The 13,794-nt window shown below is 44.8% G+C and overlaps 1 protein-coding gene and 1 pseudogene across 1 annotated transcript in view; one reads left to right on the top strand and one right to left on the bottom strand.

Moving 5' to 3' along the window:
• The window catches only part of Ap4s1 (adaptor related protein complex 4 subunit sigma 1), a 42,856-nt gene that overhangs the window by 11,498 nt on the left and 17,564 nt on the right, over positions 1-13,794 (top strand). The window contains exon 2 of the mRNA XM_032907718.1: positions 11,882-12,099. Coding sequence (XP_032763609.1) covers positions 11,962-12,099 — 138 coding nt within the window. The 5' untranslated portion in view covers positions 11,882-11,961. The remainder of the gene's footprint in view (positions 1-11,881; positions 12,100-13,794) is intronic.
• LOC116906082 lies at positions 7,582-9,961 on the bottom strand (annotated as a pseudogene).

Consider the following 13,794-nt stretch of genomic DNA (forward strand, 5'->3'; position numbering starts at 1 on the left):
CTAGGCAAGCCTGAGCTAAATCCCCAACCCCCTGTCTATAACTTCTTAAGTAACTATATTTAATAGCTTTATTTCACATACTGTAAAAGTGAATGGCTTTGCCTGGGCTTACATATTTATACAACTACTATCCTAAATCCCTGCCTTTGAGAAATCACCTTCTGTCTCCCTCTGGTGGTTTGAATGAGAATGGCTCTTAAAAGCTCAAATATTTGAATGCCTGGGTCTCACTTAGTGGAACTGTTTTGGAAGGACTAGGAGGTGTGGCTTTATTAAAGGAGGTGTGTTACTGGAGATAGGCATTGAAGTTTCAAATGCTCACCCCAGGCCCAGTGTCTTTCTCTGCCTGCTGCCATACCTTCTGACATAATGATCATGAATTCACCTCTGAAACTGTAAGTAAATCTCCAGTTAAATGCATTTTATAAGAGCTGCCTTGATCACTGTGTCTCTCCCTAGCAATGTGACACTAAGACACTCCCTAACCCCTGAAAACCTTGAATCTTCTGTCTCTCTAGATTTGCCTACTTAGGATGTTTCATGTGAGTGAAGGTTTTTTTTTCCTTCATCTTTATTTTTTTTTAAAGATTTATTTATTTATTATATATAAGTACACTGTAGCTGTTCAGACACACCAGAAGAGGGCATCAGATCTCATTACAGATGGTTGTAAGCCACCATGTGGTTGCTGGAATTTGAACTCAGGACCTTTGGAAGAGCAGTCAGTGCTCTTAACCACTGAGCCATCTCTCCAGCCCCCTTCCTTCATCTTTATTAAATTGGGTATTTCTTTTTTTTTTTTTTCTGGAGCTGAGGACCGAACCCAGGGCCTTGCGTTTGCTAGGCAAGCGCTCTACCACTGAGCTAAATCCCCAACCCCAAATTGGGTATTTCTTATTTACATTTCAATTGTTATTCCCTTTCCCGGTTTCCGGGCCAACATCCCCATAACCCCTCCCCTTCCCCTTCTCTATCAGTGTTCCCCTCCCCATCCTCCCCCCATTACCGCCCTCCCCTCAACAATCACATTCACTGGGGGTTCAGTCTTGGCAGGACCAAGGGCTTCCCCTTCCACTGGTGCTCTTACTAGGCTATTCATTGCTACCTATGAGGTTGGAGCCCAGGGTCAATCCATGTATAGTCTTTAGTGGCTTAGTCCCTGGAAGCTCTGGTTGCTTGTCATTGTTGTTCATATGGGGTCTCAAGCCCCTTCAAGCTCTTTCAGTCCTTTCTCTGATTCCTTCAACGGGGGTCCCATTCTCAGTTCAGTGGTTTAATGATGGCATTCGCATATGTATTTGCCGTATTCTGGCTGTGTCTCTCAGGAGAGATCTACATCCGGTTCCTGACAGCCTGCACTTCTTTGCTTCATCCACCTTATTTAGTTTAGTGGCTGTATATGTATGGTCCACATGTGGGGCAGGCTCTGAATGGGTGTTCCTTCAGTCTCTGTTCTAAACTTTGCCTCCCTATTCCTTCCCAATGGTATTTCTGTTCCCCTTTTAAAGGAGTGAAGCATCCACATTTTGGTCATCCTTCTTGAGTTTCATGTGTTCTGTGCATCTAGGGTAATTCGAGCATTTGGGCTAATAGCCACTTATCAATGAGTGCATACCATGTGTGTTTTTCTGTGATTGGGTTACCTCACTCAGGATGATATTTTCTAGTTCCATCCATTTGCCTATGAATTTCATAAAGTCATTGTTTTTAATAGCTGAGTAGTACTCCATTGTGTAGATGTACCACATTTTCTGGATCCATTCCTCTGTTGAAGGGCATCTGGGTTCTTTCCAGCCTCTGGCTATTATAAATAAGGCTGCTATGAACATAGTGGAGCATGTGTCCTTGTTGTATGTTGGAGCATCTTTTGGGTATATGCCCAAGAGAGGTATGGCTGGGTCCTCAGGTAGTTCAATGAATGGACTTTTATAATAAGCCATCCTGTTTACCAACTTCCTTCACCTAGAGTTTTCAAGATTCATCTGTCTACTCTATTTTTAATCTAGATATTCTTTTCATATAACTGTAATCCATGTGAACATGGAGTATGGTATTCTGATTTTATGTTTTCTTTTTTTTATGAGATTGACGTGCTACCTACTGCGCTAACGAGGCACCTATTTTTTTTTTTAAAGATTTATTTATTTATTCTATATGAGTACACTGGTAGCTGTCTTCAGACACACCAGAAGAGGGCATCAGATCTCTTTACAGATGGTTGTGAGTCACCATGTCATTGCTGGGAATTGAACTCAGGACCTGTGGAAGAGCAGTCAGTGCTCTTGTTATTATTTTTTTTTCTTTTCTTTTTTTTTTCGGAGCTGGGGACCGAACCCAGGGCCTTGCGCTTGCTAGGCAAGCGCTCTACCACTGAGCTAAATCCTCAACCCCCAGTCAGTGCTCTTAACCGCTGAGCCATCTCTCCAGCCCCTGATTTTATATTTCCATTATCTGTATTCATTTTTTCCATTCTGGGAACCAAACCCAGGGGTTTGCCCTTGCTAGGCAAACATACTACCACAGAGCTAGATCCCCTGTTTTCCCATTCTTATCTATAGCCTGTGTGTATCCATTTGTGATGGCACGTATATGCTCAGCCCAGGGAGTGGCACTTTTAGAAAATGCGGCCTTGTTGGATTAGGTGTGTCACTGTGGGTGTGGGTTTTAATATCCTAGCACTAGCTGCTTGGAAGTCAGTGTTCTGCTAGCAGCCTTCAGGTGAAGATGTAGAACTCTCAGCTCCTCCTGTACGTTGCCTGCCTGGACACTGCCATGCTCCTGTCTTGATGATAATGGACTGAACCTCTGAACCTGTAAGCCAGCCCCAATTAAATGTTGTCCTTTATAAGACTTGCCTTGGTCATAGTGTCTGTTCACAACAGTAAAACCCTAACTAAGACACCATTTTATTATTCCTGTTTCGCTTTATTTATATTTATATGGGTTTTATTGTTGTTGCTGCTGCTGTTTTAAGACAAGATCTTATTCCATAGCCCCAGCTTGCCTGTAACTCATTATGCAACCCAGGCTGACCTGGGAGTCACAGCAATCCTTCTGCCCCTGCCTCCCCAGTGCTAGGAATATAGGAGTCCCCTGCCATAGCTGCCTTGACTACTGTATTAAATAGTTAAAGACACCAAGGTTGCGGTCACTTGATTAACAAGGAAGGCTTCTCCCTCCTTTCACTATTACAGCACCGTAGGCTTTCGGGCACATTGCTAATTATCCTTACATAAATCCTTAAGACGTGAATGCCTGGCCACAAACAAAGAAAATAACTTTTATATTTTTGTTGTTTTTACATTCTGTCAGATCACACTGAAAAAAAAATACAACCATTTTAAAAACTGAGTTTTGAAAGTACAAATGCATACCTGTTTCTTTCCATCTTGTCAGTCTTTTCTAACTTAATCCTTATGAAGGGAAGAACTTAAAATCAGCACAGCCAGAGGCATGGTGCAGCAGTGAACCCAGGTCTGAGGCAGGGGGATATTGAATTCCTGGCCATCATCAACTAAATAGTAAACCTTAAAAGAAGTCGGGGTTGGGGATTTAGCTCAGTGGTAGAGCGCTTGCCTAGGAAGCACAAGGCCCTGGGTTCGGTCCCCAGCTCTGAAAAAAAGAACCAAAAAAAAAAAAAAAAAAAAAAAAAAAAAAAAGTCAGCGTGCTACCTGTGTTACAAGAATTACACCATTTATTTCATTTAATCTTTGTCTCCACTCTGTAAGATATCTATTTTTCCCTTTGACAATGCAAGGACTGGTACGAGAGGTCCCACAGGTTATACACAGCCAGAGGTGAACGTTACTCCAGCCAGAGCTAGGATGAGGAAGAGCCGGGTATTGGAACAGAAGAGGACAAAACCACATGAATGGCTGAGCTAGACTGGGTAGATGACGGGTCCTTTAGGTGAATCCCCACACACATAGACCCACTCGCCCTTCCCCTCTGTTATGTTTGTTAAGACAAGGTCCCACAAATTGACTCAGAATTCACTGGGTAGCCCAGGCTGGTCTCAGCTGTCCAAGTGTCAGGTTACAGATTGCACCACCCTCCCTGGCAGCAGTGTCTGCTGGTGGTGGCCCTGGTGTTCCTGATTCTTGTCCTCTCTTCCAGCCCCTCCTCCTCTTTTCTTCCTCTTTTCTCCTTTGTTATTTTTCTTATGAAACAGGGTCTGGCTATGGGTTTGGCAAGGCTACAGACGAGACTGAGGACCAGACTGGCCTCTTCCTTTCTTTCTCTATTTTATGTTATTTTATGTTATGTTTTGAGTCATGGTCTCATGTGGCTCAGGCCTACATCTGTAGGTCAGCCTAGCCTGGAACTCACAGCAGCCCTCCTGCCTTAGCCTCTCAAGTCCTGGGGTTCTAGGCATGCCCTACCACATCTGTTTTCAACTACATTTTTTTCCAAAACAAAATGCCATTTGAAAACTCAGAATGTAGGCCAATGAGATGGGTTAAGAATCAGTGGACAAATCAGGGGGTAGGGGGAGCATGCCTTTGATCCCAGAGGCAGGGAGATCTCTGAGTCAAGCCATTTCTCCAATCCTGGAAGTTTATGCCCCTCAAATGCTGGGATCAAAGGTGTGCACCACTCCTAGCCAAGTAAATCTTTTTCTTTTTAAATGTATTTATTATATATGAGTACACTGTAGCTATCTTCAGACACACCAGAAGAGGGCATCACAGATGGTCATGAGCCACCATGTGGTTGCTGGGAATTGAACTTAGGACCTCTGGAAGAGCAGTCAGTGCTCTTAACCACTGAGCAATCTCTCCAGCCCCAAATAAATCTTTTAAAGACAAAAAAGAATAATTTTGCTGAGTAATAACCAGACTTAGAAAGACAAATACTGGGGGACGGAGAAATGGCTCAGTGCTTAAGAGTACTGGCTTCTCTTCTAGAAGACCTAGGTTCAATTCCCAGCACCCACACGGCAGCTCACAACTGTTTGTAGCTCCAATTTCAGCGGACCTGGAACCTTCACAGACTTACATGCAAACAGTGTATGGGCAGCGAAGACCAATGCACATAAAATAAACCTTTCAACAAAGAAAGACAAATATTGCAATTTTTTCCATGTATGCAGAATCTTGATTGTGTGTGTATTGGTGTGTGTGTGTGTGTGTGTGTGTGTGTGTGTGACACAAAGGTAGAAGAGGACTGAGAAGGGAAGAAGAGATCCACAGGGTGAGGAGGGGAACAACAGATGGTATAGAGTGTGTCTTGAAAGCAGGAGAGCTTGTCTGGAGGAAGGAACACGACTAGCAAAAGTGGGGAGGAGGGCTGGAGAGATGGCTCAGCGGTTAAGAGCACCGACTGCTCTTCCAGAGGTCCTGAGTTCAAATCCCAGCAACCACATGGTGGCTCACAACCATCTGTAATGAGATCTGATGCCTTCTTCTGGTGTGTCTGAAGACAGCTACAGTGTACTTACGTGTAATAAATAAATAAATCTTTAAAAAAAAAGTGGGGAGGAGGCACAGTGGCATGAATATAGGAAGGAAGTACATCAATGCACATGTATGAAAAGGTCACAGCTAAGTTTTAGCTGATACCTGTTTCTTGCTCACTGGAAGTACTTTTCCTGTCTTAATCAATTATTTCTATTACTTTAAAAATAAATCACAATTAATTCTATTTGTCTGTATGCTAATCATTATTGTTGTTGTTTGAAGTAGGATCTCGTTTAGCCCAGGCTAGCCTTGAACTCCTAATTCCCCCACCTCAGCTTCTAAAGTGCTGGGACTGTAGGCATGTGCTATCACATTGGGCCACAATTTATTTATTTACTCATTAAAAATAAAAATAAAGATGCTTGTTACATGAATAAGAAGTAAAATAACTAGGCTGGGTGGTGGCAGCACTCAGGGAAATAGAGGTTGAGGGGCAGGGGTTTCTGTGAGTTCAAGGACAGACTGGTCTCCTGAGTGAGTTCCAAGGCAGCCAGACTGTTATACAGAGAAAATCCTGTCTCCAAAAACCAATAAACAAGCAAGCAAGCAAACAAACAAATAAAATAACGCTGCTGCCCAGCTCCGAAAAAAAAAAAGAACCAAAAAAAAAAAAAAAAAACGCTGCTGAAAGGATGATAACTTTTTGTTATTGTTACTGTTTGACCCAAGGTCTCATGTGTCCCAGGTAGGCCTTGAACTCACTGTGCCACTGAGGATAAGTTTGAGCTTCTGATCCTCCTGCCCCCACCTCACAAGTGTTGGGATTACAGACATGCCCTGCCACACCCTAGCTCCTGGTAATATTTTGTAAAGAGAATAAAAGTAACATATGACTAAACACCACAGCATGTGTGGCAGTTCCGCCCACCCAGAGAGTCTGGCTCCCTGGAAAAGGGAGTGAATGACCACAGCCTCCCACTCGGCCAGCTGTCGTATCCCTGGGTGAGCTAGTCTAGATGGTATCCCCTTCTGTTTCCTCAGTGAATGAACACTGCAGCCCCAGGCTTTGCTACACGGAGCCTAGCCTTTTACAGCACAATATTTGAGATCACTGTGAGGTAACCACCTGCCTGTTGGGCTTAGGAAGGAAGAGGAGGTGCCCTGAGAAAGGACGTTGTGAAGCCTACGCATGCGCTCGGGATACAGCTTAGGAGCAGAGTGCTCGCTTACCGCGTGCAGGGACTGGAGTTCAGTCCCTTGCACTGTGGGGACCGGGGGACTGAAAAAATAATAATAGCCAATCATAGAGTGGAGAGTTGTAGTAGAACAGACCCTTTGCCTCTGCAGGCAGCTGTCGACTGGGGATCAGGTCAGGCAAACTGGAGGAACACTGCAGGCATGTGGCAAAGCCAGAGAGAGCTTGAGGGCTTAACTTAGCAAGTTCACCTAACCTGCAGCTAAGCAGACTGTGATGCTCTGTCTCTGCCTCTCGTCTCTCTCTCTCTCTCTCTCTCTCTCTCTCTCTCTCTCTCTCTCTCTGTGTGTGTGTGTGTGTGTGTTATGATTTATGTATATGAGTACACTGTCCTACCTGTCTTCAGACACACCAGAAGAGGGTGTCAGATCTCATTACCGATGGTTGTGAGCCACCATGTGGTTGCTGGGAATTGAACTCAGGACCTCTGGAAGAGCAGTCAGTGCTCTTAACCACTGAGCCTCTATAACTTGTCTTAGTCTCAGAACTACTCATTTGCCAAAGGTAGGATTCAGCCTATTTCAGCAGGGCTGAGCTTATTGTAGAGGCCTTTTTTTTTTTTTTTCTTCCAGTTTGCATCCTAAGTTTTACTCCTGATGCAGGACAGATGTTTCCATCCCTCAAGTGTATTATGTGTTACCATGGAAGAGGCCTAGGATGCTGCTCCCATCTCCAGGGATGGTGAGAAAGAGGTACAAACTGGGAGCCAGTCCAGGAAGGTTCTGCAGTTCCTGGCTCTCTTACCCTCCCTACTCAACAGAGAATTATTCTTCATCCAGTCAGTTAAAAAGAAATAAAAACAAAAAACAAAAAAACCATCAATAACAAAACACACTAAAAGTATCGGGCAGGGTTGTCCTTGTCCTCAGTTGGACATCAAGTTATGAGTCACTCATGGGGAAGTGAGGGGGAGGGGAAAGGTGCCATCACTGTTTCTGCTGAAGGGCTTCCTTCCTTCCTTCCTTGCTGCATCCTGTAGCAGCTGTGTGTCCCCCCTCATCTGCTGGCAGCTGCACATAGCGATGAGTGAGCCCCTGACGAAGCAGTTCTGGATGATAACATGTGAGGGTATTTCTCAGGGTCTGTGAAACTGATGTCGGATAGTTTGATATTGAGGTACTGGTTCAGAGTAAAGGGTTCCACAGATGCTCAGGGCAATCCTTAGTTCCAAGACTTCATCCTTGCGCACAAGGGACTTGAAAAGGAGTAGAAAAGCATGGTGCAGGCGCCATGCAAGGTGTCTGTGTGTCTCTGTCTGTGTATGTGTGTGTGTGTGTGTCTGTGTGTCTCTGTGTCTGTGTCTTGTGTGTGTCTATATGTGTGTCTGTGTGTCTCTGTGTGTGTGTCTGTGTGTCTCTGTGTGTGTGTCTCTCTCTGTGTCTGTGTCTGTGTGTGTGTGTCTCTGTGTCTCTGTGTCTGTGTGTGTCTGTGTCTTGTGTGTGTCTGTGTGTGTGTCTGTGTGTCTCTGTGTGTGTCTATATGTGTGTCTGTGTGTCTCTGTGTGTGTGTCTATATGTGTGTCTGTGTGTCTCTGTGTGTGTGTCTGTGTGTGTGTGTGTCTGTGTGAGAGTGTGGGTGTTTTGCTTGCCTGTATGTAAATGTCCCACATGTGTCCCTGATGCCCACAGAGGCCAGAAGAGGCATCAGATCACCTGGAACTGGACTTACACATGGTTGTGAACTGCCCTGTGCGTTTTGGGAACTGTGATGGTTTCTATATGCTCGGCCCAGGGTGTGGCATTATTAGAAGGCATGGCCCTGTTGACATAGGTGTGGCTTTATTGGAGTAGGTGTGTCACTGCGGGTGTGGGCTTTAGGACCCTCATCCTAGCTGCTAGCAGCCTTCAGGTGAAGAAGTAGAACTCTCAGTTCCTCCTGCACCATGCCTGCCTGAAGGCTGCCATGCTCTCCCGCCTCACTGGACTAAACTTCTAAACCTGTAAGCCAGTCCCAGTTAAGTGTTGTCCTTATAAGAGTTGCCTTGGTAATAGTGTCTCTTCACAGCAGTAAAACTCTAAAGCAGGAATCAAGCCAGGTCCTCTGCGAATTCTCTTAACTGCTGCGCCATCTCTCCAGCCTCTATTGTAGACTCTTAATTCCACACTTTTTTAAAAATGCATTATTTAGTTTGTTGTGATTCTATGTGTATGTTGCGGGGGTGGGGGTGTGTGGGGTGAGCACACAAAGAACAGTGCGCAGTCGGAAGTCAACAAACAGCCTGCAGGAGGCTGTTCTCTCCTTCCACCATGTGGGTCCCAGGGATCTAAGTCAGCTTGTCCTGCTTGTTGGCAGTCGTCTTTAGCCACTTTTGCATACTGAGCCATCTTATAGGCACTTAATTCCGCTCTCCAACAGACACAGGTGACTCACCAAACAAGGAATCTTCCATACTCAGAGACAAACTCTGTTCTCCTCCTCCCCCTCCCTCCCCTCCCTCCCTCCCTCCCCCCTCCCTCCCCCTCCTCCCAGTATCTGACCATGGATTGTTTATAGACTGACCCTTACAAAATATCTATTCTAACTAGTTTTATGTCAGCTTGACACAAGTTAGAGTGTTGTTTGTTTGTTTGTTTGTTTGTTCTGGAGGGACAGGAAATCTCTACATGGCCCTAGCTGTCCTGAAACTCACTCTGTAGACCAGGCTGGCCTTAAACTCAGAGAGCCATATGTCTCTATGTATGTCCTCATGTTTGGATTAAAGATGTGTATCACCATGCCAAGCCCAAGCTGGAGTCATTTTAGAAAAGAGAACCTCTATTGAGAAAATGCACCCACCAGACTGACCTCTAAACAAGTCTTTGCTGCTGCTGCTGCTGCTGCTTTTCTTCTTCTTCTTCTTCTTCTTCTTCTTCTTCTTCTTCTTCTTCTTCTTCTTCTTCTTCTTCTTCTTCTTTTCTTCTTTCTTCTTCTTCTCCTCTCCCCCCTCCTCTTTCTTTCTCTCTCTCTTTCTCTCTCTCTCTCTCTCTCTCTCTCTCTCTCTCTCTCTGTGTGTGTGTGTGTGTGTGTGTGTGTGTGTGTTTGAGACAGGATTTCTCTGTGAAGCCCTTGCTGTCCTTGAACTCGCTCTGTATACCAAGCAGGCTGTCCAGTGAACTCAGAGATCCACCTGCCTCTGCCTCCCAGGCACTGGGGTTAAAGGCATGCACCACCATGTCCAGCTGCTGCATTTTCTTGATTGATGATTGATGGGTGAAGGACCAGCCCACTGTGGATGATGCTATCCCTGTGCTGATGGTCCTAGAATACAGAAGCAAGCAGGCTGAGCAAGTCGTGGGAGAACATGTAGGATAAGCAGCACTCCTCCATGGTCTCGCTTCAGTTCCTGCCCTGCTTGATTTTCTGCCTTGACTTCCCTCAGTGATGGAATGTGACTTGAGAGTTGTAAGCTGAAATATACCCTTCCTCCTCTAGTTGCTTTAGTCATGGTATTTTAGCGCCCAACTGTTGCTAAAGTGTCTAGGATGAGACTTCAACCTGCTTTGCTCTTCCTTGTCAGTCTCCTTGGCAGTAGATTTGAAGACTGGGCTTTGTAATTGCAGCTGCTAGAGTGACAGTTGATATGTATGTGCAAATAGTAAGTATACATTAAAATCAAATTTTTACAAGTCAGATTAATGTTGAAGTTCAGGGGTCACCCCACAAACCACATGTGTATGCCAGTTTCAGTCAGATAGGGATGGTTTATTGAACATTCACCCCAGGACTGATCTATCAGGGCCACAGACCAGACTTGGGAGGTGACTATGACCATGAGACGGAATCCTATGGAGCTCTTAAGCCTGAAATCCACAAACATCTGCGCCAACTTATTTCACCAATCAGGATTTAGGGATTGGGCACTGCCTTAGGAACACTTCTCCTACTCCTATTGGTTGGGTTATTCAATTATGGATGGGGACTTGCCTTAACCTAACATCCATGTCTAAACTTGCCAACCAGGATGTCAGTTACCCACGTACATGACTCTTTCTGCCAAGTAGGATGCCAATTCCCACAGAGGTCTTGGGAATTTAAAACTTTATTTGACCCCCATTCGGAATGGAAGTCTTATTCCAAATGGCTGGCTAGATAGGCAGCAGTTACCCGGGCCTAAACAATTCATAATTAATCTGTGTGCCATGCTTGTTTTATGCCATTTTTAAGTGGAAACTTCTGGTTTCTTTGGAAAGTCAGTTGTGTCGGATGGTGCTTTGCTGGGGCAGACATGTGAAGGAGTGTTTTCCTGAAGCGGACACCGGCGAGAGGATGTTTTGCTATGGCAGACACGTGAAGGGACTCATGATGAAGGATTCTTTGCATGGTTTGCCTCACATTGTGTTGCTGGGCTTTTTTTTTTCCTTTGGACTCCATAGAGAGAATCTCACCAAAACACTTCCTGTGGCTTCTTGCTGCATCCTCAGGCTTGGGCCGATTGGCTGAGTGATGTCAGCTGAGATGGACACACGTGGAGATTTGCTAAGTCAGACTCACATGCTGAGGCAAGACCTCTGAGAGCAGCTGGATTTCCTACAGTCATTCTTTTTAAAACAATTTTTTATCCTGTTTTATTGTGTATCTGTGTGGGTTATGTGCATCTGAGTGTCAGACCCTCTGGAGCTAGACTTACAGATGGTTGTATGCAGTCATGTGGAGGAGAGCTGAGCGCCGATCCTTTGAGGAGCAGGAGTGCTCTTAACTGCTGAGCCATTTCTCCAGCCCCTCCTCAGCCGTTCTTGTTGGGCCCTAACCTGTAACCCAGGGGAACTATCCAGAGCCTCCGTCACCCTGTTTTCCCAGCCACAGAGTGTCTGCTAGGTCACCCTAGGAGACTGCTACTGTGCCCCTTCCCTGGGATGTCCTTTCTGATCTTTCTGTGATGATTTCTAGGTGGGCCCTTGAAAGTGCACCTTTCACAGTTCTAATGTATCAGTTTGCACCACTGTTATTCACTTCTTAGTCTAGCATCTTTGTTATGTAACAGACAAACAAGGAATGATCACCCCTGCACTTCCTTATTGTTCTGGTGCTTGGCGTACATGGAACCGTCAACATGGTAAACAGATTGGCAGGGCAGGGGTAGGACTGTGTACGGTGTGTGGTAGCTGATGAAAGTCATATTTGGTTTTTATTTCTTTAGACCTGAGCATCGCGTGTGTCCGGTGTTTTCTTTACTTCTGGTTCATCTATAAAACAGACCTGGTGGGAGTCTCTGAGGAATGTAATCTTGCCTTTCTGTCGTTTGTTTAGTCCCCAGGTTCTGGCTACACTCATCCCTGGCCATCCCGTTTGAGTGATACTTGGAAAGGAACTGGCCAAAGGCGAAAAAAATGATCAAGTTCTTCCTTATGGTGAACAGACAAGGGCAGACCCGACTGTCTAAGTACTATGAGCATGTAGACATTAATAAACGCGCACTTCTGGAAACCGAGGTCAGCAAGAGCTGCCTGTCCCGATCCAGTGAACAAGTAAGTGCCTGCTGCTCTTTGCTCCCCGTGTAGACAGCTCTGCCCTCACAGCTTCGCTGTTGCTATCTCAAGAGCCACATTTTCTCTGAACTATAGTCCTTCAAGGGCTGGTAGGGGAAATAGAGACTAAGAAGAACAGCGGATGAAAGGAAGTGTGGCTCTGACCATCCCTGTAAGAGAACAAGAGGCAAGCCAGGAAAGTCTTGGGTTTTTATTTAGGATCGTTGTCTTAGTATATCATAGAAATAGCTACTAAACTCACTCTTGCTTGAGGACATAATCTTTTTTTTGCTCATATAAATTCAGCCCTTGGAACTCTCAGCAGTGTCTGCAGCTGGTGGCTTTCTGCAAGCCAAAACAAGAAGGTCAGATGACTGGTGTGGCAGTGAAATTCAAGACCCGTGTGGTGGCAGAGGATAATAATATGATTTCCATGTGCACCATAATTCTTTTCTGCTTACCATCTTTTGTAAATATACAGCTGTAAAAGTAACTTTTATTTCCCTGAAATTGTCATCTCAAAAGCTTCACTGCCTCCATCTGCTAATCCAGGCCTAGCCCTGGAAGCTTCTAGCCTCTGCACAATCCTATTTAGGCCTAGAATGTTTTCAGTCTCTGAGACTCAACTGCTGAATAAGCTCACCCTTCTTATTCTTTCTGAACTCTGGCTGGCTGGTTCAACTCAGCTGTTCTGACTTGAATCCTCTCCAAGATGACTGATTTAATCTGGCTTCTCTCTGGCCTCTGACTTCTCGCTCTGCCTGGCCTCAAACTGACTCTGACAGTCTGCTCTAGTCTTATGGCCCCTTCTCATTCTCTGGTTCATTCTGTCCTCACCTGTGTTTAGTTAGTTCTTTCTCTACAACCTGTCTCTGTACAACTGCTTCCTTTCTCCTCTGCATTGTGGGCAGATCCTATTCTGTTAAATCTTTCTCTGATTCACTGCTTTGTCTGCCACTCAATTAGACATCATTTTCAAACATGGCTGCTTCCTTCTACAAACTACTTTTACCTTTATTGTTTGGGATTAAAGGCATGTCTGTATTCCAGCCAGGGATATTAAAGGTGCGTGCTAAGGGCTGAGCCATACCACAACTAGAAACAGATTTTTTTCAGTAAATAATACAATATCGAATCAAGGTTTATAGTGTGATTAAATATCCTACAACATACACTCAATATAATACCATAACTAATAATAAAAAACAAACTTAGTTTGAACTTGCTTTTTTATTATGTAGATAAGGGAAGTGGAAGTCAATAGATCATATAAAAGAACAAACGTATTCCTCTTGCCAGAACCCAGAGCCTAAATATGCTCACCAGCATAATAAAGAAAGGCTTTGTGGTTCTAGAGTTTGCCAAGGCTTTATGTGTGCTTAGAAGGCACATGCTCTGCCGCTCTGCTACACTGCAGCCCACTTTAAATACTGAATCTCTGTTTTCAAAAAGTCTAGAAAATTATTTAACTGACTCCACAAAAGAGCGTTGTTACAAAGTCAGAATCACTTACTTTTCCTCATTCTCCATCCCACCGCCCTGGAGAGGGTGCCTGTGGTGGCATCAGCTGTCGTACAACACCAGGTTGCATCAACACTCAGACATTGCATGTTGCAAGTGTGTTTCTCTTGGCTTCAAAATCAGTTTTCCAATTGCAACCTCTCCTGGTTCCTCTTTGATTACCACTGTGGCCTG

This window comes from Rattus rattus, chromosome 7 (genome assembly GCF_011064425.1).
Source record: "Rattus rattus isolate New Zealand chromosome 7, Rrattus_CSIRO_v1, whole genome shotgun sequence".
NCBI lineage: Eukaryota > Metazoa > Chordata > Mammalia > Rodentia > Muridae > Rattus > Rattus rattus.